Raw genomic sequence first — 26,114 nt, 5'->3', positions numbered from 1 at the left:
TAAGTTTCAGTGAATTATCAGATGTTATAAAAGTCGCAGTCAGGACATTTTCCAGGCTGATCTTAACAGTGTTGGAGAAACAAGGTTAAAAACAGGTCATTACAAATAGGCAGGACTTTTTCCAGCCAGGTGTCAGTAGGGGAGGAGGACTACTGACCCTGGGTATTTGGAACAAGAGGAGGCGTTCGAGGACGCTAAGTAAAGTCTCTGTAAATGCTCAGGGGAGCCACAGTCAGGACATTTTCCAGGCTGAGAGGAGGCGTTCAGGGACGCTAATGTAAATTTCAGTTAACGTTCTGAAGTTATTGGAGATTCAGTAAGGACTTCTTGCAGCCAGGTGTCAGTAGGGGAGGAGAACTACTGACCCAGCTTTGAGGAGGTGTTCAAGGAGGCTAAGTTAAGTTTCTGTAAATTGTCAGACGAGCCACAGTCAGGACATTTTCCAGCCAGGTGTCAGTAGGGGAGGAGGACTACTGACCCAGCTTTGAGGAGGCATTCAAGGAGGCTAAGTAAAGTTTCAGTCATGTGTCAGATGTTATAAGAGACACAGTCAGGACATTTTCCAGGCTGATCTTAACAGCGTTGGAGAAACAAGGTTATGAACAGGTCATTACAAATAAGCAGGACTTTTTCCAGTCAGGTGTCAGTAGGGGAGGAAAACTACTGACCCAGAGTTTTTGGAACAAAAAGGCTAAGATAAGTTTCAGTAAACGATCTGAGGTTATTGGAGATGCAGTAAGGATTTGTTGCAGCCATGGGGTCAGTCGGGGAGGAGGACAACTGACCCTGAGTCTTTTGAACAACAGGAGGCCTTGGAGGAGGCTAAGTTAAGTTTCAGTGAATTATCAGATGTTATTAAAGTCGCAGTCAGGACATTTTCCAGGCTGATCTTAACAGTGTTGGAGAAACAAGGTTAAAAACAGGTCATTACAAATAAGCAGGACTTTTTCCAGTCAGGTGTCAATAGGGGAGGAGAACTACTGACCCAGCTTTGAGGAGGTGTTCAAGGAGGCTAAGTTAAGTTTCAGTAAACTGTCAGATGTTATAAGAGACTCAGTCAGGATGTTTTCCAGGCTGATCTTAACAGCGTTGGAGAAACAAGGTTATAAACAGGTCATTACAAACAGGAAGGACTTTTTCCAGCCAGGTGTCAGTAGAGGAGGAGGACTACTGACCCTGGGTTTTTGGAATGAGAGGAGGTGTTTGAGGACGCTAAGTAAAGTCTCTGTAAATGCTCAGAGGAGCTACAGTCAGGACATTTTCCAGGCTGATCTTAACAGCGTTGGAGAAACAAGGTTATAAACAGGTCATTACAAACAGGCAGGACTTTTTCCAGTCAGGTGTCAGTAGGGGAGGAGGACTACTGACCCTGGGTTTTTGGAACAAGAGGATGTGTTCAGGGACGCTAATGTAAGTTTCAGTTAACGTTCTGAGCTTATTGGAGATTCAGTAAGGACTTCTTGCAGCCAGGTGTCAGTAGGGGAGGAGAACTACTGACCCAGCTTTGAGGAGGCATTCAAGGACGCTAAGTTTCAGTAAAGTGTCAGATGTTATAACAGACTCAGTCAGGACATTTTCCAGGCTGATCTTAACAGCACTGGAGAAACAAGCTTAAAAACAGGTCATTACAAATAAGCAGGACTTTTTCCAGTCAGGTGTCAGTAGGGGAGGAAAACTACTGACCCTGAGTTTTTGGAACAAAAAGGCTAAGTTAAGTTTCAGTAAACGATCTGAGGTTATTGGAGATGCAGTAAGGATTTGTTGCAGCCATGGGGTCAGTCGGGGAGGAGGACAACTGACCCTGAGTCTTTTGAACAACAGGAGGCCTTGGAGGAGGCTAAGTTAAGTTTCAGTGAATTATCAGATGTTATAAAAGTCACAGTCAGGACATTTTCCAGGCTGATCTTAACAGCGTTGGAGAAACAAGGTTAAAAACAGGTCATTACAAATAAACAGGACTTTTTCCAGTCAGGTGTCAGTAGGGGAGGAGGACTACTGACCCTGGGTATTTGGAACAAGAGGAGGCGTTCAGGGACGCTAATGTAAGTTTCAGTTAACGTTCTGAGGTTATTTGAGATTCAGTAAGGACTTCTTGCAGCCAGGTGTCAGTAGGGGAGGAGAACTACTGACCCAGCTTTGAGGAGGCGTGCAAGGAGGCTAAGTTAAGTTTCAGTGAACTGTCAGATGTTATAAGAGACTCAGTCAGGACATTTTCCAGGCTGATCTTAACAGCGTTGGGGAAACAAATTCATAAACAGGTTATTACAAATAGGCAAGACTTTTTCCAGTCAGGTGTCAGTAGGGGAGGAAAACTACTGACCCTGGGTATTTGGAACAAAAAGGCTAAGTTAAGTTTCAGTCAACGATCTGAGGTTATTGGAGATGCAGTAAGGATTTGTTGCAGCCATGGGGTCAGTAGGGGAGGAGGACAACTGACCCAGAGTCTTTTGCACAAAAGGAGCCGTTCAGGGACGCTACTTTATGTCTCTGTAAATTGTCAGAGGAGCCACAGTCAGGACATTATCCAGGCTGATCTTAACAGCACTGGAGAAACAGCTCCATAAACAGGTTATTACAAGTAGGCAGGACTTTTTCCAGCCAGGTGTCAGTTGGGGAGGAGAACTACTGACCCTGGGTTTTAGGGACGAGAGGAGGCGTTCGAGGAGGCTAAGTTGAGTTTCTGTAAACTGTTTTAAGAGTCAGGGAGAACTCCTGACCCTGGGTTTTTGAAAAAAACTAAATAATCAGAATCATGTGGAGGAGGAAATGCAGGGCAAGGAGGAGCTTTGACCTCTGTCCTTCAGAAGACAGTTATTATTAGTTGTTATTAGGTGTATTTTTTTGATAATGTAGTGTGTTCTTTACTTGACTACATTTTTTGTGTAAGAGAACATCAAGTACAATTATTAAACTTGTTCAATGCAACTTGTGATGAGGTTTAGTAATTACAAGTATGAGGCAACCACCAAACAAAAACTTTGACAACCACTTCAAACTCCCCTACTTAAGTCTTCTTTCAGTTTCCTGGTCTGGCACAAAGAGTTTGGCTTTCACGCCAGAGTGACTGTGGTCACAATAAATTTCCTACCAACAGTCAGTATTGTTTTATTTTAACCCTTACCATGCCCTTTCCCTGTGCCTATCTTAAGTTGCCGTTGTGATCAGGATAGATTCAGATACAGATGTAAAGATTAACATAACTAGTTATGAGACAGCAGGCCAACGACTCTGTGTGTCACATGTTTGCATTTCTTTTCCTTGAGGCCATCACTGTCAGTTTTTCTTTCTTAACATATATTGTAAGCTCTTGTAAGTATTCATGATGGGTATCCGAGCCTGAGGCCGATGATAGGGCGCCAGTCACAGGTATCAATAATGCACCATTCAAGGACAAGGCACACCCCGATCTCCTCAAAATCATACCACTCTTTATCTAATCTATTTCCATCTCCTGTAAAATCCAGTCTTGAGTTCTTGCTCAGGAGCATGAGACTTACTGCTGCGGTGTGTCTGCTTGCAGTGGCATCGAGGTCAAATAATCGTGGCTGTGCCTGCCTTAGGTTGTCCCGAGGTTTTGAACAGGGATCTTACCCGTCATAGGCGAACCAGTCTTCCATACTTGCCTCTTTATTTGAACTCTTTAAAAAAAAATTTATTTGTTTTAAAGTCCCTATCCGTCACAGTGTTCACGGTGGCTCACTGTGCCTGCTCACAGCAGCGCCAAGGTCAAGTACTCGTGGCTGTACCTGTCTTAGGTTGTCCCAAGGTTTCGCAGGGGGATCTTACCCGTCATCAGTTATCCAGTCTTCCATACTTGACATTTTTATTATGAGTGGGATAAAGCAGAAGAATCCCGCTCTAAGGAGCAGCTGAATGTGCCTTACCTGACTGGTGCAGAATCAAAACAGGACTCGGGATTCTCCCTAATTGCCTCATGCTCTTTCTTTAAATATATATGAAAAAGAGGCATGTGCCCAGTTTCTAACCACTGGATATCAGGCTATGATGCCTCGGTTTGGTTGTTTTATTTCGTGTGGAAGCATACGTGTGTATCTGTCATGCTAAAATATTACATTAAGTTTTTTTTCCCTTAATGACACTTCAGCATATCAGACAGCACCAGAGGAGGCAGGGATCAAACCACTTTTGTCACATTTGCCACCTGAGTTACAGCCTCCTCTAAAACACTGGACCAAACTGTATATTGAATTGAGAATTGAGGCCTGGGCTGGTAAGGAGGTTGAAAGGCCTGAAATGCCAACATGAGACTCACATTTAATTTCTCCAGCAGGGCTATAATTGGCTTTACGCAGCAGTAAAGTAATATTTTATTTACATGTATTCTGGTGTGTATCTGTATCTGTACTAAATCAAGGTTGAATTCAGCTGAAGAAAGGGCAGACGGGGCAAACACATTTTATCACATCTGAAATGTCAATGTAAAATGATCACATTAGGTTAGCTTTGTTTAGATAAGGACAATGAAAAATTCAAGTGGTTGTTTTTGTTATTTGTAGGTGGTTGCAATACTTCAAATGTGACTTTTGTTTATCTCAATTTTGTTGGGTTTGAATTGTTTGCCCCATCACCTCCTTTTTCTAAGTCCCCCCTTTTTCATGGGCAATATGGACAAAATCGATTGTGTGACGGGATTCTGTGCAGAACCTTGGTGTACTCTGGCTGAGTGTTGATGTTGCGGCCTACCAACATGAGACTCCTTATCTCTCTCTGTTGTCGACATATAATTTCTGCCCTCCTCTTTGCCCTCTGTCTTTGCCCCTCGTCGTCATACGCCTTCACCTGGTCTATTCCTCTCTGTGAAATTAGCATCTGCCTCCTTTTTTCAATCTCCCTCATCTGAGCAACATCACCTGAAATGAACAATGTATGACAGTTTTTTAGATCGGAGTCTGGTTGTAGTAAGCAGACACCACTTGATACTGCTGCCATATTGCAAAGTTAAAGCTTAACTCAGGTCTTGTGTTATCTTTAACTTTACGCTGAAGTGTGACAACTTACTATCAAATCTGGAGCACTGCATCCTCTCCCAGAGCCTGTTGATGCTACTGGAAACTCTGTTCCTCCACAAATTGGTCCACCATGTCCACAGTCGTGAGAGCAGACCACCATTTGGATCACTGGAGTCTCCTCTGCCTGTTTCCTCCTCTTCTGCCTTCCTTTGTCTCCCTCTCTCCTTTTTCTCCCTCTTCTCTCTCTCTTTCTCTTCCTTCTTTTGGATTTCCTTCTCCCTTTTCTTCCTCTTCTCCAGTTCTTTCTCCTTCCTTTTTTTGATTTTCTTTTCCTCTCTCTCCCGCCGTTTCATCTCTTTCTCCTCCCTTTTCTTTCTTCCTCTCTCCTGCTTCTCCTGGATTTCTGCCTCCTTCTTCTCCCACAACTCTCTTCTCCTTTGCTCCTTTTGCCTCTCTTTTATCTCCCATTCTTCACACATCTCCTCCTCTTTTTGTCTTTCCCTTTCCTCCCTTTCCCTCTGGAGCTCTTTTCTTGCCTTATTATGGATAAACCGTTTGATTTTCCTCAGCCGTGTTTCCTTGTCTAGCTCATCCCACCCATGGAAGTCAAGGACTTCTGAAGATGGAGGTCTCTCTTTGTCCATCCACTTCTTATCTTCAGATGACAAAGGGCTCTCACTCCTTCCTCTGTGCTTCTTCATATTTGTGGAAAGGTTGTTGTCTTCACAGGACGAAGATCCCTCACCCCTTCCTCCATGCTCCTTCCAGATCATGGGAGAAGCAAGATCTTCAGCAGACAAAGATCTCTTCCCCCTTCCTCCACACTCCTTCCAGATAATGGGAGGGTCAAGATCTCCAGAGGCTGAAGGACCCTCACCTGTTTGATTGGAAGTCATCCAGGTCGAAGGAATGATGGTATCTTCTGGAGACTGAGATCTTGAAAAGGAATATTCTCTGTATCGATTCATACTTTCACTGATGTGTTTCTGTAACAACGATGTTGAACTGCAGAACACAAACACACACAGCAGTCATTTCACTGACAAGCAATTTATTTTTCAAGCAGGACACTGAGCAAAATCTTTTTTACTTAACAGGCTAAAATTAACTAAGCAGTATTTTGTATTACACTGCATGAAGAACAGAAAAGTGGAAGTGATATATATCATCTTTAACAGTATTGTTGCAGCTAGTGCAATTAATACAACAAATGTTACTGAAATTCCACTGCAACCAAATCTCAGAAAGTGTTGTATTAGACCACTTCAAAAGAAGCTTTTTCTGTAACAAGAAAGCCTTTTGTGATCAACACACACACACACACACAAAGAATACTGTCATATTTAGTAAAGTAACCAATAAATAAACTTTAATACTTATGTTAATGGTTAAAGAAACTGCAGACAGTCACAAATGCAATTTCAAACCTTTAAAACTAATAAAATCTACACATTTAATCCCATTTTGCACACATGCATTTTAGGCAATGAGTAATACAAAATGCACCACTTAAAATTTGTTGTGCAAGAGAAAAAAATGCATTTCCATCCCCTGATTACAGCAACAGATGCACATCTCAATATAATGCTATTTGGAATGTAACTAGTGAAAAAGGTGACTTACTTAACAGAAAAACACAGGATAACTACACTGTCTGCTTCCAAAACACAATACGGTTCTATTTAACAGTAAAAAGTGAGTAAAACAGTAGTTTTTTTGGTCCCAGCTGCAGGGAGGTCTTACCTCTACAAAGGCTGATGTGGGAATGAGTTTGAGATTCCGTTTTTCTGCTGATAGGTTCCACGAGTAGCAGTGATGTCACAAGGAACACAGAGCAGAGAACATCAGCATTCAGTTCCAGCTGTCAGTTCTGTCTTGTATTTACAATACCGATATTAATAATAAACGTTGCTTGTATAGCACCTTTTCTGACAAAGTTACAGGGTGCTTGTACAAGTGAAATAAAACAAGACACAGTGTTAAAATATGATGCAAATACATGACATGGAGAGAGAGAGAGAAAAAAAAACAAACTTTAAGCATAAAAGGACTGAACTGTGCAAAAAAATGTAAATACAAGTGCACCAAGCTGCAGTGATTACTGTTAGTAGCAAAATATTACTTTTGTAGAGTATTACACAGATAAATAGTATTTGATTGGGAACCCCCCATCCTCTGTTGAGTAGCTTCATGTGGATGTTTCCTCAGAGTTGAAGTGAAAATGATGACCCCGCTCTCAGATCCCACAAATCTGCTTCTCCAGTAATAAACTACACTAATAACTATATTACTGGGTCTGTATCCACCATATTTAATGTATTTAAGCCCCATCAATACTGTGTGGGAACGCTGAGTTTCACCGTTTTCACAGTAGTTCATCAGTCTGCACCGTCCATTGTTTGACCACAAGAGGGACCCCTGTCCTCGGTAATGCATTCAGAATAAAATCATTAAGTTTTATGATCCTTTTCACTCTTCATCTCCTCCTCATAGCTCTTCATCCTTTACAAATTTTACATTTTTTCTTCTCTAAACATAAGACGGGGACTCTGAGCTTCTCAAAGCTGTTCAGGTTGTAACTTCTCAGGAATCATTTCGTCTTGTCTTTCCTTCAGCACTAACCTGTCTGAAGGTCAGATTCAGCTACAGAATGGAGCCAGTGGGTAAGGAAACCCACCCTGGGGACCAAAGTTTGTCTTCTAGTCTCTGAGAAACTTATATGCTGTAAGGACTTCCCTACCAGATCATGCACAGGTCACACAGGAGGCCTGACAACATCACAACTACCAGGAGCCTGTTTGTCCCATCACTGGCTGCCTTTCTGCTTTCTCATGCTTACACATAATATCACTGGGTCAATGTATTCCTATATTTCCCTACACAGTGGTGCCTCATTGTAAGTCAGAAACTTACAAGCTTACAGAGAGTTGGGGTCAGTTATTGTAATTTTCATTGTTGTGTGGTCCTTGTAACTTATCTTCTATATGCAAATTTTACATTACATGTAAATGAGATGGTCTAATTTGTCTGATTGGTTTTGATGCCATTATTTTATTCATGTGACCCCAGAGTAATGACCACTGTGTTACTACAGTACAGGAGACCGATAAATGAGTGACTTCTTTCTTCACCAGAGGCAACCATTAGAATGAAAATGAATCTTGTCAAACTGGGCCACAGCCACCTTTGAGGACACTGAGGTCATGTCCATAGTATTTTTTCTAGGAGTTTGGGTTATTTTTAGCAACCTGGAATGGAGTTTACAACAACGACAGCTTGCACACAGAGAGTATTTTATAGACTGATTCCATTTTTTAGACTCATTACATGTATTTTTAACTACTTTTAGATCAACAAAAGCAACTATGCCGTTGTTATCAATCAATACGAACAAATGTCTCAATTACTCTTGAATATTTTGAATAGCAATGAAAAAAATTCACATTTAATATTACTAAATCTGTACTTCATATTGTCTCATAGAAAACAGGTTTACATGTAAGTTGACTGTGTCTAAAACAACCTTCTGAGGACCTCAACAAACAAAAACAAGTTGTATCATTTTATCTGATTTCTTTTCATATAGAAATAAGTTTGTTGTTTGATTTTGTAAAATGCAACTTGTTTAAGCCCATGTAGATCTTTAATACTAGCCTGGAGATGAATTTAATTCAAGCTGTTTTATATAGTTGAATAAAATAGAGATTGATCTTAAAAACAAGAAAAAAAAAAAAAGAAAAAAAAGGGGGGACTGCCAAAGGTGGCATTATTACATTATAGGAGAACTGTAAGTCTGCAACCCAGACTTACTTTCATTATCAACAGGTTTGACAGTTATTTTCTATGATAATCGATTGACTGTTTAGCAGATAGATTGTCAGAAAATAGTGAAAAATGCCATCATTATTCCCTGAAGCCAAGTTTAGCATTTTCAAATAGCTTGTTTTGTTTGACCAGCAGTCAAAAATACAAAGATGTTGAATTTACTCTGAGAAAAAACCGGCAAACAATCAATTTTTCACATTTGAGATGCTGGTACTGGTATTTCTATTTATTTATTTATTTATTTTTTGCATTTTGGCTTAAGATAAGATAAGATCGCCTTTATTAGTTCCACAGTGGGGAAATTCACAGTGTTACAGCAGCAAAGTGGCAGTGCAGAGAAGAGGAAAGCTGCAAGAAACTGCAATAACAAATATTTAGAAAGATAAATAATATAATAATAAATATAATACAAAAAAATTACAACGACAGTAGCAGCGTGTGTTTTTAAAAAAGTCAAAATTGTTCATCAACTAATCATTACAGCTTTAGCGTGTAGTTTGGTTTCTGGGTGGCTGGGGTGATAATGATCACCATGTATAGTGGGGGTCAATCGGGGCCCAACACATTTTTGCCCCTGTGCCCCCTGGGAGATTTACGCAGCCATGAAAATGAGTCAGTGTAAAAAAGCAATGTCAGTGAAATTAAAAAAAAATATGCATGGACGACCTTAAAAGGAAATAATATCGGTCTACCTTTAAAATTAAAACGGAGGGGGCTCGGTCTAAGTTTTATAGTGACGTCTCCGTCTCTGATTGGCTGCATTTTCGGAATGGGGGGTGGGCGGGGTGGGGTGGGGGGGGCCTGTGGAGACGAGTAGGTGACGTCAGTTCCCCCTTTCGCAGAGAGCGAAATAAACATGGCGATAGATGTGGCTGGACGGGGGCTCACGCTAACTTTACTCGTCTTTTTTTGTGTTTTCGCTGGCGGGCAGGCCGAGGCGGCGGTCGCGGAGCCGAGAGGCGGCACTCGGATACTCGGCATGAGGCTGGAGAAGAGCGACACGCCGGCCGAGACCACCGAGAGAGGGGTTATTCAGGTGACCGAGGGCAGCGACATCCTCTTCAGGTTCTACGGGCTCCACTTGTTCCCGAACAGCTCGTCGCTCATCCAGTTCACGGAGCTGTACTCCGGCGATAAAGAGGAAGATGACTTCGGCGCCATCGTGGTCAGCTCCAACAGGACTTGTTCCGAACACACGAAGGATATAGAGGTGAAGGGAGCCATGGAGGTGAGCAACCAGAACACCTCCGGGGTGGTCACCTTGCGGGTAAAGCAGCTCCGCAAGAGTGAGGTGGTGAAGGTGTTCGGCTTGTGCGTCCGGGACCCGCAGGAGGAGGAGCAGAGGTGGTACCTGCTGGACGACAAGGACGGCAGGCTGCGGGTGGTGGAGGAGAAGAAGTCCCTGCTGCCCATCTGGCTCCAGGTGATCCTCATCTCCTTCCTGCTGGTGCTGTCCGGCATGTTCAGCGGGCTCAACCTGGGGCTGATGGCGCTGGACCCGATGGAGCTCCGCATCGTGCAGAGCTGCGGCACCGAGAAGGAGAAGAAATACGCACGGAAGATCGAGCCCATCCGCAGGAAGGGGAACTACCTGCTGTGCTCCCTGCTTCTCGGCAACGTCCTGGTCAACACCACCCTCACCATCCTTCTGGACGACCTCACCAACTCGGGTTTCGGCGCTGTGGTCGCCTCCACCATTGGTATCGTTATTTTTGGCGAGATCGTCCCCCAGGCTCTGTGCTCCAGGCACGGTCTGGCAGTGGGGGCGAACACCATCATGGTCACCAAGCTGTTCATGCTCTTAACTTTCCCTCTGTCGTGGCCCATCAGCAAGATCCTGGACTGCGTCCTTGGCCAGGAGATCGGCACTGTGTACAACCGGGAGAAGCTGGTGGAGATGCTGAAAGTCACAGAGCCCTACAATGACCTGGTGAAAGAGGAGCTCAACATGATCCAAGGCGCGCTGGAGCTCAGGACCAAAACGGTGGAGGACGTCATGACGCCAATCAGCAACTGTTTCATGATCCACAGCGACGCCGTGTTGGACTTCAACACCATGTCCGAGATCATGGAGAGTGGATACACAAGGATTCCTGTGTACGAGGACGAGCGGTCCAACATCGTGGACATCCTGTTCGTCAAGGACCTGGCCTTCGTGGACCCGGACGACTGCACCACCCTGAAGACCATCACCAAGTTCTACAACCATCCGGTTCACTTTGTCTTCCATGACACCAAACTGGACTCCATGTTGGAGGAGTTCAAGAAAGGTTTGTGGAAACCATACAACATTGTTATGCGATTTATAGACACTTAGGTTGTGTTCGTTCAGGACAGGCAGCAGAGGAAATCAGGAAATCAATCTGAGGCTGTCAGAGCTTTTTGATTGAACCTGATGTTTGTAGTTGGTCTACAGTTGTTACTACGCCTGCTCCTCTATGGCATGTGTCACAATAAGTAAGGCTTTTCCTCTTATCAGATTACCTAGTATTGGAGTGACTGTGATGGAGAAAGGGCAGTTTAGAGTTGCAGCCTTTAGTTGTTTAAACAATTAATGGATCAACGGAAATTTATCTGTTGATGAATCGTTTTTGTCCCTTTTTTTAAGCAAAAAAAAAAGCCAAACTGCTGATTTCCTCCTTTTCTTGGTCGTACACGATGATAAACATCTGTTGCTCGGTGAAGACGAGACATTTGAAGACACCACCTTGTGCTGTGGAAAACTGCGACTGGCATTGTGAAGAGAAAACTGTAACATAAAACACAAAAAACAACATCACGGTGTGTTTAGTTTGGTTTAGTGAGCGGCCAGGGTGTGTTTACAGGGAGGTCATAGCGGAGTTTGACCTTTAACCTCTTGATATTGGCAAAGGGATAAAAGCAATTTCCATCTTGGGGATCAGTGATTAATGGATTTATCCTGCCTGCAGCATAGAACAACCAAAGTGGTTTTGTTTGCTAGCAGAATACTGTGTATGTATCCTAAACCAGTACAGTAGGTGGAAGTTCATTGTGTTGCAATGAAAATTGGCAAAAGTCCGTGGTTACTATGTGCATCAAGCATTTTATTAGGAGACAGTGTCTGCCTGCCAGACTTCCTCGTGCCTTGAGTATTTGATATCAAAGACGTACAAGTTTAAAATTTCATGCTGGTGTTAGAGCGGTAATAGCTTTTCTGAGTGAAGGAGGGATACTGAATCAAGTCACCATCTTTATCATTTAGTATTTCCTGCCTGTAGACAACTTTGTATATCATAGTGAGGAAATACTCTAAATCTGCTTTGATGACAAAAACTGATCTGTTGGCGTTGAGGCTTCATCAGACATGAAATGCAACCGCAGTGAGGTTTGAGATTTCAAAAACACTTCCCCTTTTACTTCTCTCTGCTTTTCCTCTTTCCACACACACACACACACACACACACACACACACACACACACACACACACACACACACACATTTGCACACTCCCCTCTCTCAGGAGGACGTACACACACTGACGCCATCTCCCGCAGGGATGTATTTTTCCTTTCTCAGGCATCTCGTCCCAAGGTCACAGACAGTAGACACACACACACACACACACACACACTCTTGCTGAGTGTGTAGCTCAGCACAGTGAGGAGCGAGCGGTTCAGTTTTGTGTCTTCGCAGTAGCATCGGTGCCTGACTGTAAGATGTAGTAACGTAAAATTTAACCAAACTTTTCTGGCACCTTGTATTTTTTTCTTAACAGAAGAACTTGTCTTTTAGTTCACATCTTTCTCTGATACTTTGCACTTATCTGGGATCAGCCGCTGTAAATTGGCTTTTGAGGTGTCGTGGTGGTGGAGCGCGGCGCTGTGTGACATTTGGCCAAGAAAAAGCTCTGCGGCTCATCTCAGTAGGCTTGGCTGGCGAGGTGGGAGGGTTGGCAACAAGCTGCAGTGTACAACTCTTCACCAAGGGAGCTGAAAATGATCTACATTGGCTCAAAGCTTGGCATAGAGATTTACTCTTTAAGTAATTATGAGAATACTCTCAGTTGCTGTGAATAATAAAACTCTGGAGTTCAAGGATTGTTGCAGTGAAGAAAGTCCACAGTGCCTCTCATCACTGGTGGTCAGATATACACAAAAAACAACATTTTTGAAGACTTATTTCACCAGTAAAAGAACGTAGCTTTGTAGCAGCACCATATGATGACTTTGATTTGGATAAGGTTATATTCAGAGTATGCTCAGCTAAATTTAGACATCAGGTAATCCAGTTTTAGTCATCCAGGCAGCTCCTCGATGGGAATTAGACTTGGTTTGCTGCTGCATTTTTGCAAAGCTTTGGGCAATGCAACTGCTTTCTGACATACGGTCCCCTCAAGAGCTGTCGCAGGAACAGCTGTCTAACAGCTTGAAGCCTTACGTTTTTAAAAAATTGCACAAAGAGAGCCACATCGGTAAACCTTGAGCCATGACAGAAAAATGGAGTTGGTGATTGAATATTGTGGAAAAAGTCTGATGATGTGACATCATGTCAAGAGGCCAGGAGCTGCTCTGTGGCTGGTGAGCGGGAGTGTGAGCAGCTCGAAAGGCAACTGATGTAAACAGCTTATAATAATACATTATGCAGTCTGTCTAGATGTAGTCTGACCGCAGCATTTCGTGGCTCACCAAATAATGCGTACAAACAACAAGGCCATGAATTAGTCATAGCCACATGGAGACTGATACCATATGTGCCCTTTATGTTGTGCACGGTTTACCTTATCGTGGCTGTTGTCGGGCTGATATGAGGAGGCTTCCACTCGCAGGAGATCTGAGTCTTTACAAGTAAAAATGTTCAAATCTACAGGTAAATAATTTAAGGAGGAACACTGAACTGGGAGGGAAAACCCACCATTCTCCTTTAAAACAGCATGTATTATTTAATCTCTCTGTACCAAGGGGTAACACTGGGTGGGGTATCTTTGATTCAACTGTGCAAAGTTTACCATTGTGAAGCTTATAATGTGACGAGGGGAGATAAGGAGGAGAGCAGAGGCCCAGACACTTGAAATGAGTTTCCCCTCCCAGAAACATGGGGATGGATATCTCTACATTTGAGTGGCACTTCATGTATAGAGAGGCTGCACAGTGTATTTAGTTAAGAACGACAGGGCTGGTGATGCAAACTGTGGTGAGTCTTGTAAGTCTCTGTCAGCCGTCTGCGTTGGAGAGCAGATGTTATCTATTTCCTGACGCTCATCTTCTATGTACTCAGTGAGTTAACTGGAAGATTTTTACCTCAGAAAACCTCTGATGCACAAAATCTTAAAATTCATTCATAAACATAAAGACATGGCGATTGCTTGCAGGTGTTGTCTGATTCACATATAAAACACAGCATTGGAAACTTTGTGATGCATGTAAATGTATATGTGTGTGTATATGTGTGTGTGTGTGGTTAAGTACAGGCTTGATTGCCAGCCGACCCCCCACCTCTCCACTGACCCGACTTCCCGCCTACATCTCAAGTTCCTCTCACTTGCCGCTTGGCATCAGTTACCATGGTGATGGCCTCCAACGGTGTCAGTGTGTGTACACAGGTTTCTTTAGCCTGTGCTGAATATAATCAAATCCACTCTCTCAGTTTAGGGTTTGAGCCGGCGACTTCTGGGGCACAAGTTCACTCCGGAGTTGGTCGTAATAGAGGCAGTCATCAATACTGTATAGGCTGACATTTGTGTGCGTGTGTGCACTTAGCAGCCTTTTCAGTCAACATGATGAGACCTTTCAGACAGAGTATGAAGTGACCTTATTAGATGAGATTAAATTTTAATGACACGCTGACTGTCCTTGCAGGAAATAGTAACAGCAGACGTTAAAGAATAGATGTAAGCAAGCAAGGAAACTTTATTTATATCCGTATTAATATAAAAGGGTGTGGATATGGAAAAGAGTGGTATAAAATATCGATAGCAATCACAAATCAATGTCACATGCAGGGAGGTTCAAATTCACGCACACTGGACATCAGGCATAATTTAGAAAACACACAAACACAAGTGAACCATGAAATCACATGATGCAAATTGCACTCTGAGAGCAGACTGTCACATGTTGCACCCTCAGGTGCTGTGTTATATTGGCCTACATTTTAGCCCCTGGGCCTCAGTGTTGCTTTCATAATGCCGGTATAGGATCATGTGGAAAAACAAACCAGGAAATTTTCCCCTTGTGTCCTTTTGTTCTAGTATTACCCATTTTCTCTCTCATTGATATTGAAAACAAAGGAGAAACACCACAGGCCCAATGGTATTGTGTAAAAAAAAAACAAAATTAAATTTATTTAATTTAATTATTTTTAGGAGCAAGATTAAACATCTTGACTACCTATAATGGAATAAATTGTTCACGAGTTGTAGGCTGATTATTATAATTTGTGAAACTACAGCCCCTTTTACACAGCCTGTTTAAAGTGGGAATGTTTTGCCTTTATCCCGCTTCATGTTTCTGTGGTAAAGGTACAAACATGGGATGTGACTTCCTCTACTGCCTTTAAGCTGGCAGTAGAGGAAATCACAGAGCCGGGTTGATGTCTGAGTAAAAGTAATAGCTGGCGTGGCGGGATAGACGCCGAGGCAGTTGTGTCACACGTCCCACCTCTGGTTCCCGAACGCCGGCGTCCTATCTACAGTCAAACACTGAGGCTGCATCGCTCCACTTTGTTTGGTTCAGTGTGAACAAGCAACACCAGCATAACAAAGCTTACATTCAGTTAGATGTGAGTCAGTGGGCAGATCTCAGACTTCGAGACTAAACACAGCGTTATGCTTGAACCTTCGCCGTGTTCAGCCTCTCAGGAAATGAACCAGCTCGAGCTGTGCTTACGGTTGTCAGGAACGTCTGCATTGTCTGCTCTTTATCAGTCGATGGGCACTTATCTGGACACCTCACCCCAGCCTGTAGGACCCTGCTCTGTCTGCTTCAGTTTAATGACCGTTTGTCTGTTAGGTGGCTGTATATCTCAAAAACCTGTCATCACATTAAAATGTAATGTAGTGGCCTGTGCACTGGATGATTATAACCTCTGCCTTTGTTTCTTTATTCTATCAAAACTGAACTGTTCACTTTGTCATGTGATCTGACAGACTGGACTGCATGACCTTTGTACCCTGCCACACACACACACACACACACACACTTCTCCCTTTCACAATGAGACTGAGCTTGTGACACTCCCTGTACACACACACACACATATCCATACATTGGCACATACATTAAATGACCTTTACTTACTACATTCCTTCCTCAGCCCCTCCCCCTCGTCTCGAACCTGGACCTGATCTCAACCTCTGACCCAGCTCCTAACTGTGAACCTGACTCTTTAAGAAGTTGGGAGCCAGCAGCAGTTATAACCTCTGCCTCTGTTTAAGTGTAAAAAACGCAGTTTAACCACTTAAAGTCAAAGATTACCCAATCTCAGCGCGATACGGCTGTGACAGGGCAGACCTGAATCTCCACCCCTCCTTTTGTACGATGGGTGTGTCTCTCACTCACCCTGTCCTCCATCTCTACCTCCTGTTCTCCTTTGTTTTTGGCCTCTGCCCATCTGTCCTTGTTTTTTTTTTTTTTTTGTTGTTGTGACTGTCTAGGGAAGAACACTTTCACTAACTCTTGGCACGACTGGACGTGCCAACATACTAACAGTCTTTTGTGGTGCGAACAGGGCTAATGCTTTTGTAGAAAGCCTTTAGAAGGTTACGCAATGACTCACATTAGAGCTGGAGGTGTGCCAGCAAAGTGAAAACATGGGAGGACCGACAAAACAGGAATATTTCAGATAACTGAACACGCTGAAAACATTGTCAGGTCCCTCCTAAATTATTCACCAAAAGCTGTCTATGAATAATTTTGAAACAGGAAGTAGGCCATGCAGTTGCAGGCATAATGCGTTGTGCTGCTAAGGGTTCAGGAGTTTGGAGATGACGTCTGAGCTCTTCTCAACTCCCACTATGTCCTCATTGCTTCAGTGGGAATATAAAATCCTTGTAGAATAGATTTTGTATTTGGTTCGTAAACCACGGCTGAAAGATCTGCCAAAAAAAAAAAAAAAATCATATTGTGATTATTTGGGCAGATATTGCGTTTGCGACATGAGTCACCATTTCAGTTGGAATGATTTTTGAATTTCATTTCCACTGATAAAATATTAAAATGATATTAATGTGATTTTTTTAAATTTTTTTAATTTAAAAAAAAAATTTTTTTTTTTGGGGGGTTTGTACCAAACAAGCATGTTCTCTTGCCTCTTTGTAGGCTGCCCTGTCTGTGCAGCACCACTATGCTTTATTTATGGTCTGTTGAGACTCATTTTACCTTAATCAAAAAAGTTTTAGCTCCGGTGATTTTGGTATTTCGATTAACTGTTCAGACCTGGTGTAAACCATAAAAAGCTAAGAGGAGTCCCCTGTTTCAGTTCTGACCTTAGACCTCAGATATGAGCGCTCAGACTGAGATTCGTCTGCACCCTGTTGAGGAATATGTCATAATTTTGGCATCGACAACATTAGGTAGGGTTAGCATTTCAACACTTTAGACAAATTGTGTTAGAATCAAGGGACGTAATGTTGTTGCTAGGCTATTCATGATCAGTGGCTCAAATGAAGTATTAGCTCAGAGTGCGACTAACGCAGACAGAGAAGTGATGGACTTTGCATTTAAAGAGGCTCACTGCTGATTTTATGGAGCACTGCTAACTAACTAAAAACTAACCCTGATGATGTCGTCATTATCTCAGCTTGGGTTTGGAGTATACACACTTATGAGGGGCCTCTAAGAGACACTGTTAATTTGCATTATGGGAAATGAAGGATCTTGTGTTTTCGGAGATTGGCCCACAGCAGGGATTAAAAGTCAGGACTCTGCTTTGAATAGGAGCAGTGCTGGTGTACAGAGAACCTGTCCAGCAGCCAACCAGCCGGCCGACTCTCAGAGGCATTACCTGCCACTGTTTCCGCAGATGCCTATGTTTGCATGTGTCAGAGAGTATTTGTCCCTCCATTTTTAAGAGAGGCGTTATGCTGAGTCACAGAGTGAACACACACACACACACACACACACACACACACACACACACACACACGTACACGTGCATGTCAACACACACCAACACTCAGTCACTCACGCCTCTGTCAGCTGACTTCCTTGTCTGTGGCGTTCTGATTTCATTTGTGTGAGATAAAATGTGCGTAACTGTTTCAGGCCTGGAACCAAATTTTTTTTTACTCTCACTGTTGCATGTGACAGTTTGTAAAAACACGTCCAAAAAAAAAAAAAAAAAAGTAGCTTCAGCTAAGAGACAGTCAGCTACACAGCAGATGATTCTTTTATCTCTTCGATGGGTCCAGTGTCAGCTAAGAAAATATATTCCTCCCTTTCTCTGTTGCTATTTTTAGGCCATAAAGCTTTTTGTTTTCAATGCAGAGCACATTTTTTGTCACTTTTTATACTGGGATGTATGTATGGGAAGTATGAAAATCTTGAATTATTGACATTTAAAGCAGCTATAATTTATATATTTTTTATAATAACAATATATATAACTGTGAAAACAATGTGATAATGTGAAAGTGGTCACTTTCGCCACAGAGAATTATCACCTGAGTCTGCTGCTCCTCTCTTTTCTCTGCTTCTCACAGCTTTATAGTGAGTTTCAGCTCCTTGTTTCGTTGCCCAGCCGGCAACTTGACCTTCGTTTGTTCACTTTCTTGTGGCTTTGTCTTAGGCTGGACCTGCTCAGTGAAGCATCTAGAGCCAGATATTTCCAAAAACTGAGCCAAAAGAAAGTGAGTATTTGACTTACATTCAAGACAAGTGACAAGAAACACATGTTAGTATTTCTCTGTACCTGCTGGGTGTGAGATATGAGTTCACCATATCAACCTAAAATGTAATCTTGTGTTCACAACTCGTCCCCTCTCGATAAAAAACACCAGTTATTAAATGGATTTATCATCAATTAAATTAATGAAGATTGACATTTAACTCTTGTGTCTGTATCGGTCTCATTACAAGGTCTCTTGAGTCGCTTTTAGTTGTGGAGCTTTTTAATCATATCACAGTTTTCCTCAGCAGATGGCGTTTGACAGGTCTCATAGAACTGTATTCAATTTACATTTTATTAAAGACCCCGTCCGATGAAACTCAAGTGTTTAACCTTGTTAACACGTCCGTGTGATGTTTTCTTTTTTTTTTCTTTTTTTTTCATCACACAAGACAACACATTGGAACTGCAGTGAACCAGTGACAATCGCATAACCTGAGCAACCAATCCAGAAAAAGACCTGAAACCTTGTCAGTTTGCATTAACACAACCACTAACAAAGTGTCAGTTTCAGGCTAACAAAGAACATAAACAAATAAAGGATGCTAACTATGCTAACTGGTGTGATATGTGTGCTAACTGCAGATTTTGGTCTGCAGCTAGCAGACCTTCGGTCGTAGATTTGCTTCCAGCCCCAGTTTTCCATTTTTCCCCCACTTTTTATGTCAGAAAAGATGCTAAACTAAATATTTAATCAAAGCAGAGTATTTTTACATTAAAGGTCTGTGTACTGGAGATTGAAAGTTCATTCTCGACCTTGTGAACAGTAGCTGACCAAACAGTCTCACCATGATAATAGTAATTATTATATATTACACCAGAGTGAACGTTAGTTGCAGCCCTATATGCTTCTGCGCCTTGAGAAGTGTGGACCTGTGCTACACAAACCTTCGCTGTGCTTCATCAGGACTTGTGCAATCAGCAGCTGAAAATCAGGAGCAGTCATTTTTCTCTCTGATTCTCTCTCTGTCGTCTTATCAGCCGCCTGCTGCTTCTCTCTCTTTTCCTGTCATGTCATTTGAGCTCAAAGTGCTGACCGTGCAGCTGCAGTCCTCTCAACTTCAACTTCGTTTGTGTTTTTTGTGTGTGTGTGTGTGTGTGTCACATCAACACTTCAGCCGGACCGTGCGCCACAATGATATCAGTCAGCATGAAGAAAGAGCAGCTCAGCAGAAAACGACTTGATGTCCCAAACACAGGCACACGCATCTGTCTTGTCTATTTGTTTGAAAGGAGGTTTTTGCTACACATCATATTACATAACACTGGGCCCAAAGTAAACTTAGTAGTGGGATTCCTCTCATGTTAAAAGCTATTTTGGATGAGAAGTTCAGATTGTTGGAAACAGCGCTGTGTGTCACCTAAACTGCTTGACCCCTGATGACTGTTTGGTGTCCAGGTTTTGCTGCCATCACCAACAAGATACCAAATATACAGCTTCATATGAGCTTTGAATAAAATGCTGAACAACAAGCAAACACAAAGAATGAAGTCAGACGGTGTTTCCAGCAGCTGGCAGTTTTTGATGTGTGGTTGCCATGGACACAATCCAGCTCGTGCTTGAAAAGTATTGAGGTCCGATCTTAAACCATAACTGGCAATACTAAGACTGCCAATAGCCCAGAGGGGAAATATAGCTTCCATGGCTGCGACTATAACAGTTATTTTTTTATTAATGACTAATCTGATCATTATTTTCTCGGTTTGCACAGCAGAGGCAGAGCTGCGACGAGGAGGTGGAAGTAGCAGACGAGCAGCTCTCAAAAACTGTGATGGTCTTTTGTCAGTTTAATGAAATTTTACGGAACAAACAGTTAATCGAGAAAGTGATTTTCAGTTTAATTGATAATGGAAATAATCAGCACTTGCAGCTTTAGACAAAAGCCAAAGACACTCAGTTTACACTATCAGTAGAAAACTAACATGAGAGGCTGAAACCATTAAATATTCAGCTCCTTTGCTTAAGAAAATAAATGATAGTATTAATGGACTATGGAGCAGTACGGTGGTGCAGTGGTTCACACTGTCGCCTCACGGCCAGAGGGTTCTGGGTCTGCATGAGCTTGATTATTCTCCTCATACCTGTGTGGCTTTCCTCCGGATACTCTGGCCTCCTCCCACAATCCAAAGACATGCAGGTTAGCTTAATTGACAACTCTAAATTGAATGGTTGCTTGTCAGTCCTGTGATAGACTGGGGACCTGTCCAGGGGTAAACCCCACCCTCGCCCAGTGTCAGCTGGGATGGGCTTCAGCCCCCCCGTGACCCTTAAAGGATAATGAAAAAATGAATGAATACCAAATTGTAGCAGAGCAGTTTTCTGTCAGATGCAGTGTAATCATTTGCACTACACATACACTCACCAGGTAGAATATCTTGTAATGTTGTGATACACTGTCTGCGTGTCTGATTAACCTTTAAACCTGGACTGTGGTTTATATTTCACCTCCTCGCTGACACTCTTTGGCAGCACGTCCACACCAACACACCCCCTTGGGATTTTCTTTTTTTATGCTGTGCCACTGTAAGTCCTTAACATATCATCGCCTCTGCTGCAGCCCAAAGTGTCGAAGACGTTGCTATGAAACGCAGTGAAGTTTGGTTTCTGAATCCATCAGAAATGAGATAAGAAGATGAGAAAAATAGAACAATTAGCTGCAACAATCAGAGTAGCTCAATCTGCTTGATCTTCTTTTAGCTGGAAAAACAGGTTAGACAGGTTTGACCTGTCCTGGACAACAAGCCTTTGTGTATGTGTGCACTGTATTTACAGTGTGTGTGTGTGTGTGTGTATGAGCTTGCACATGCATATTTGCAGCCGTGCGTCTTTGTTTCATCCTCACACAGCATGCATGTTTTGCAGTTGTTGGCTGTGGTCAGTGCTGCTGATATGTGGACGGGGAGCTGTGTTTTGTGCGTGGGCGGTATGCGTGTGGCATTCCTTTCCCATACAGACTCATCACTATCCCTCTCGTCTTTTTTGTTGCCGATGTTTCATGTCAACAAACCTGGCCGGCTCGCAGGCTGGTGATGGAAGAGCCAGAGGGCAGAGAAACAGGCTGGAAGGTCGCCCGACCTGCCGGGTCCTGCAGAAATCCAGCGATTGGACAGATTCGGGTCAATTAATCATGATATGTAACAAATTAAATGTCATATAAGAAAAACATGAGCAGGTAAGCAACCAATGGAAAGGACTTGATACAAAACAAAAGAGAACGTGTGAATCTGAAACCGCGACTTTGCACAGAAAAATCAGAAATGTTGGGAATTTTGTGTGTGAAAGGTGTTTGTATTGTTCATTTGGTAGTAAATGCTGTGCTGCGTGCTGAGTCAAAGAAAGAGATGCTACAGTCTGGAGCTCAGCAGGCTCTAGTGTTTGTGACAAAGGTCATTGTGTTTCTCTGTTCCTGTTTTGATAAATTGCTCGTCTCTGCTCTCACGTAGTTTGCTGTGTCTTTGTTTCGAGGTAATTTTTTTTTCTTAAGTGCAAAATCCGTTAACCCCCGAAAAGCATTGGTTGTTTAGACGACACAGACAGGATGAGGGTTGGGTCTTTGAAATCAGTTTTTCTGGTTTGCATGTTACCTGCATCAACCTCAAATGACTGGGGGTGTTAGGTTTGAGCTGTTTCCTATAATGAAGCTTCAGATAAACACTGGTTTAGAGCTGCAGTTGTTGAATTACTTTGCCAAAGCCACGGAAGAAAACTGCAAAAACAAGCAAGTAGGCTGCTTGTAATAATGATGATGACAGTAGCAAGAATGATGGCATGGATCTATTGATAGATTTATAGGTTAAGAGCTGAAACAATTAGTCAATCGACAGAAAATTAAACAGTTTTCATAACTTACTAATGATTTTTCACATTCAAAAATGTTTCTTTGGCTTTGTGTGATAGTAAACTGAATATTTTGGGGTTTTTGTCACACAAAACGAGCAATTTGAAGATTCTTCAGAACAAATGGTTTATCGATAAGTGGACAAAATAATCATCAGTTTAACTGACGATGACAGCTATCATTAGTTACAGCCAGCACCTTCAAATATATGTGCATTGCGAGGCAAGTAGATTATGTCATGTACCATTGACTGTAGACTGTAGATTAGACTGTAAATATTTACTTTTTACAAAGTTACAGAAATCCTGATGGCTGGTTTTAAGGCTCAGTTTCTGAATACAGACTGTGTGCATTTCTCTGTGCACTAAGGCTTTGATACCTTCACAGTATTAATATAGAACTTAGACCTGCTTTATAATCAGAAAACACATGGACATCTACCTTTATACAATATGGGACCTTTAGCTATATGTGTCTTTATTTTGACTTTATCAGTATCTAGTTTAAGTGAGATCCCAAATTGAAAGTGGAGAGCAGTTAAATTTTAGTACAGGGAAGTAGGTTTATAAACTGAGCACTCACGCGTGACTTCAGAGGTGACCAGTCTAAACACTTTACAAAGTCAAGGATTGCCGTCGGCGTTCACTGTCACCTCAGTTTACAGCTTGTCTGTGTAAACCAACGACGAAGCGACAGAGGAATGGATTTTAACCAAAAACACTCTCCCATCACGTCAGATTCTCAGCTCGATAACTGACAGCTGTGTGTATTTCTGCGTGAGCCTGAGGTGAGCGTGCTGCACTGGTGTGGTCACCTTATCTCGTGTTTCGTGATAAACACATCTTGTCTGAAAATCAGCAGCTACAGGCAAACAGGAGCTTTGTGGGTTTTTGTTTTTTAATGGTAGACTCAGCTAACACAGGTCAGACACTGAATGCATAAAGCAGCATGTACTTGGCTGAGCTTCCTTATACCCTGTGTGTGTGTGTGTGTGTGTGTGTGTGTGTGTGTGTGTGTGTGTGTGTGTTAGTATGTAAGCTCTGAAGAAGTCAATAGACTCCTAAGTGACTGTGCAGTGACTAGGGGTAAGTATGTCCCCTGGGGTCCTACTTCCTCTGAAATATTGACTCAGCACCACAGGGAGAGGTCACACACACACACACACACACACACACACACACACACACACACACACACACACACACACACACACACACACACACACACAGAGTGCCTTTTCCATTACATGATGTCTCTATTTTGGTTGCTACAGTGATCTTGAGTGGAATGAACAACAATCATCTAATGAATGTGCTCAGAGGTTTTCTTACCATCCTTCCTGTCAAAATTACACATCAAAGGTCCCATGAAATTCCATTATTCCTCCCTCATGTAATGTAATTTCTGATGAAGCAAGAGTTGGGGTTTGGAGATAAGACATTTAGAGATTTAAGTGGAAAATCAGTGGGAGAGTCAGAAAGGCAGGAAAGGCCACACGTACAAGTAAAGGATACAGGGCGACCGTAGACTGTAAATAAAGATAGACGTAGACTCTGTGACGTCACTTATCGGTTTCTGAGGAGCGGTTTTGAAGCTCAGAGCGGGCTGCTCTGCCGTTGCCATCTTGGCAGTGCCTAACTCCCGGCTAGCTGAAAAATGGGCAAAGAGGTGGGGTGCAGGTGGAGCCGAGACGTGCTCACCCACCTGTTAGTCAAAGTGTCACAACCTTAACTTTAAGGCTTAATAAGACTTAAACCAGTGGGTTATATAGAAATTGACCCTCTGTACAGTTGTCAGCTGTTAACATCTTTATTTATGCTGTAAAGTTGGACATTTTAACGTTGGAGTCTGTGGGGACTGACTCACTGTTGGAGCCAGACTCAAGCGGCCTTTCAAAGAACTGCAGTTATTAGCACTTTGGCGTTGGCTCCATTTTTCAGCCCAGAGGTTGATGCATGATGGTGATATGTTCATATCAAAACTCTGCACCTATTGTTTTCCTCTGTGCCCACACTACTGCATTGTATCACATGTCATCACATTAGGAAACACCACTGTCCCAGCATCGGCTCACACCACTGGAAAATCACAGATTTTTATCACATTTAAGGGCCGTCCACACCAAGAAAGATAACTTTAACTACAACAATAACAATGTGAGCTTTCTGTAAACAGTGGCTCCAGCTGTATCAGAGCACCAAAGTGGATGTGGATGACCTTTTGCACTGCACCTAAAAATGTTTCTTTACACAAGAAAGGCAGCCAGAAATGGCAGATACAAGAATTTATATGGAACTTGATTTAGCTTTTGATTATATTTATTTAAAACTCCCTTTTTTAACAGGAAGAAATCTCCAACAGAACCAGGTTCATACATTAGTTCATAATTTATCTTCTGAACACAGGTGCTAAGCGTGACGCCCCGTAAATCCAGATGTGTTTTGATTGGCTGTGTTTCTTTCAAGTCATTATAGTTATGTTGCTGACTTCCCCATCAGGCATTTTTTTAAACACCAATCTGGCAATGATTAATCAATAATTAAAATAATCAGTAGTTGCAGCCTTGTTTAGTTTTTTTATTGTTTAATTATTGTCAATCTACAGTATCATGTTGGGCTTGAAAAATGAGTCAATTAGTTCATTAACTCATTCATTTGTTTGGCTGCTCTTCACTGGATCTCTCCTGTATAAGAGATTTCTCCTGGTAAAGTAATAAAAATAATAATAATTTTGTAAAAATAGCAAACTTTAACTTTTTCAACCACAGAGGTTGTTTTGCTTCTCATCTTTTTCTTCTTAAGCTTCTTGAAAACAGCAATTTGTGCTGGGAACTTTGTAAAGCACTCATCATCACGGCAGACATTTTACAGCCTAAATGATGAATGGATTTTTCCCCCCCAAAAAAAAGATCCCGGTAAATGAACCTTGGAATGAAAATAATCCAGCAGCCCTTTTGCCTTGATAAGAGCCGTTTGAACTGTTTGTGACCGGTTACTCAGCCAGCGATGAATGTTTGGCCTTGCTGCTGCTTCCTCTCGAGACTTCAGCATCCAGACTAAATACACAGTACATCATCCGCCCACCTCCCGCCCCGGTTCGTCTCGTGACATCACATCAGATGACAGTCTCTCACAATAAAGCTGGCCCCGGTGGGAAACAGATTCCTCAAAGTCTCTCTGCTCTGTCCGTGAAGTAAAACCGAGCAAGGTCAAAGCTGAGAGCGTGTGGAGTGTGTGTTTGTCAATGTGCCAGCAGCGCCCACTTTGCCAGGACATGCAGGCAGACATCAAGGACACGCACACAAAGAGAAAAAAAACACTTAAAGCCTTTGGTCTTCTTTTAATTGTCGGTCATATGAGCTCTCTGTAAATCCCATTGATCTGCTGCTGTCTTTTTGGAAACACAGACAGTCGATGGAGCTTTGTGATTTCTCGCTCTCTCCACCTCTTCCTCTGTTTTGTGTTATTCTTAATCACAACTTGATAGCTCGTGTTTTTTTGAGAAGAATGAGAATGAAAAGTGTCCGTGTGGTGCGACTGAGGTTTATTTAGATGCAGTTTTGATTTACAGTGAAGGCAGCATCTCCTACGTTCAGGAATCAAATTGCCTCTCTCGCCTTCACCTGTGCTGCTGTTC

General features: G+C 42.5%; 2 protein-coding genes across 3 annotated transcripts in view; one reads left to right on the top strand and one right to left on the bottom strand.

Annotated features, from left to right (window-relative positions):
* Nucleotides 1–2,551: 2,551 nt before the first annotated feature.
* On the bottom strand, nt 2,552–9,082 carry LOC139623467 (uncharacterized). The gene is made up of 2 exons (XM_071481699.1): nt 5,020–9,082; nt 2,552–4,871 (listed from the first exon to the last, which is right to left on the bottom strand). The coding sequence occupies exons 1-2, from the start codon at nt 5,936–5,938 to the stop codon at nt 4,615–4,617; spliced, it is 1,176 nt and encodes a 391-aa protein (XP_071337800.1). The 5' UTR covers nt 5,939–9,082; the 3' UTR covers nt 2,552–4,614.
* A 536-nt stretch (nt 9,083–9,618) lies between these two features.
* The window catches only part of LOC139624566 (metal transporter CNNM4), a 53,667-nt gene continuing 37,171 nt past the window's right edge, over nt 9,619–26,114 (top strand). The window contains exon 1 of one of the 2 annotated variants that reach the window (XM_071483797.1): nt 9,619–11,065. In XM_071483797.1, the coding sequence (XP_071339898.1) occupies nt 9,652–11,065 (1,414 nt within the window). In that variant the 5' untranslated portion in view covers nt 9,619–9,651. The remainder of the gene's footprint in view (nt 11,066–26,114) is intronic. The other variant, XM_071483796.1, reaches the window with a different exon arrangement.

The sequence above is a fragment of the Trachinotus anak genome, unplaced genomic scaffold (assembly GCF_046630095.1).
Source record: "Trachinotus anak isolate AG129_WGS33_773 ecotype Australia unplaced genomic scaffold, CSIRO_AGI_Tana_v1 ptg000008l, whole genome shotgun sequence".
In the NCBI taxonomy this organism is placed as follows: domain Eukaryota; kingdom Metazoa; phylum Chordata; class Actinopteri; order Carangiformes; family Carangidae; genus Trachinotus; species Trachinotus anak.
Note: the sequence above shows the minus strand (reverse complement) of the source record. Positions and strands in the feature narration are given on the sequence as shown.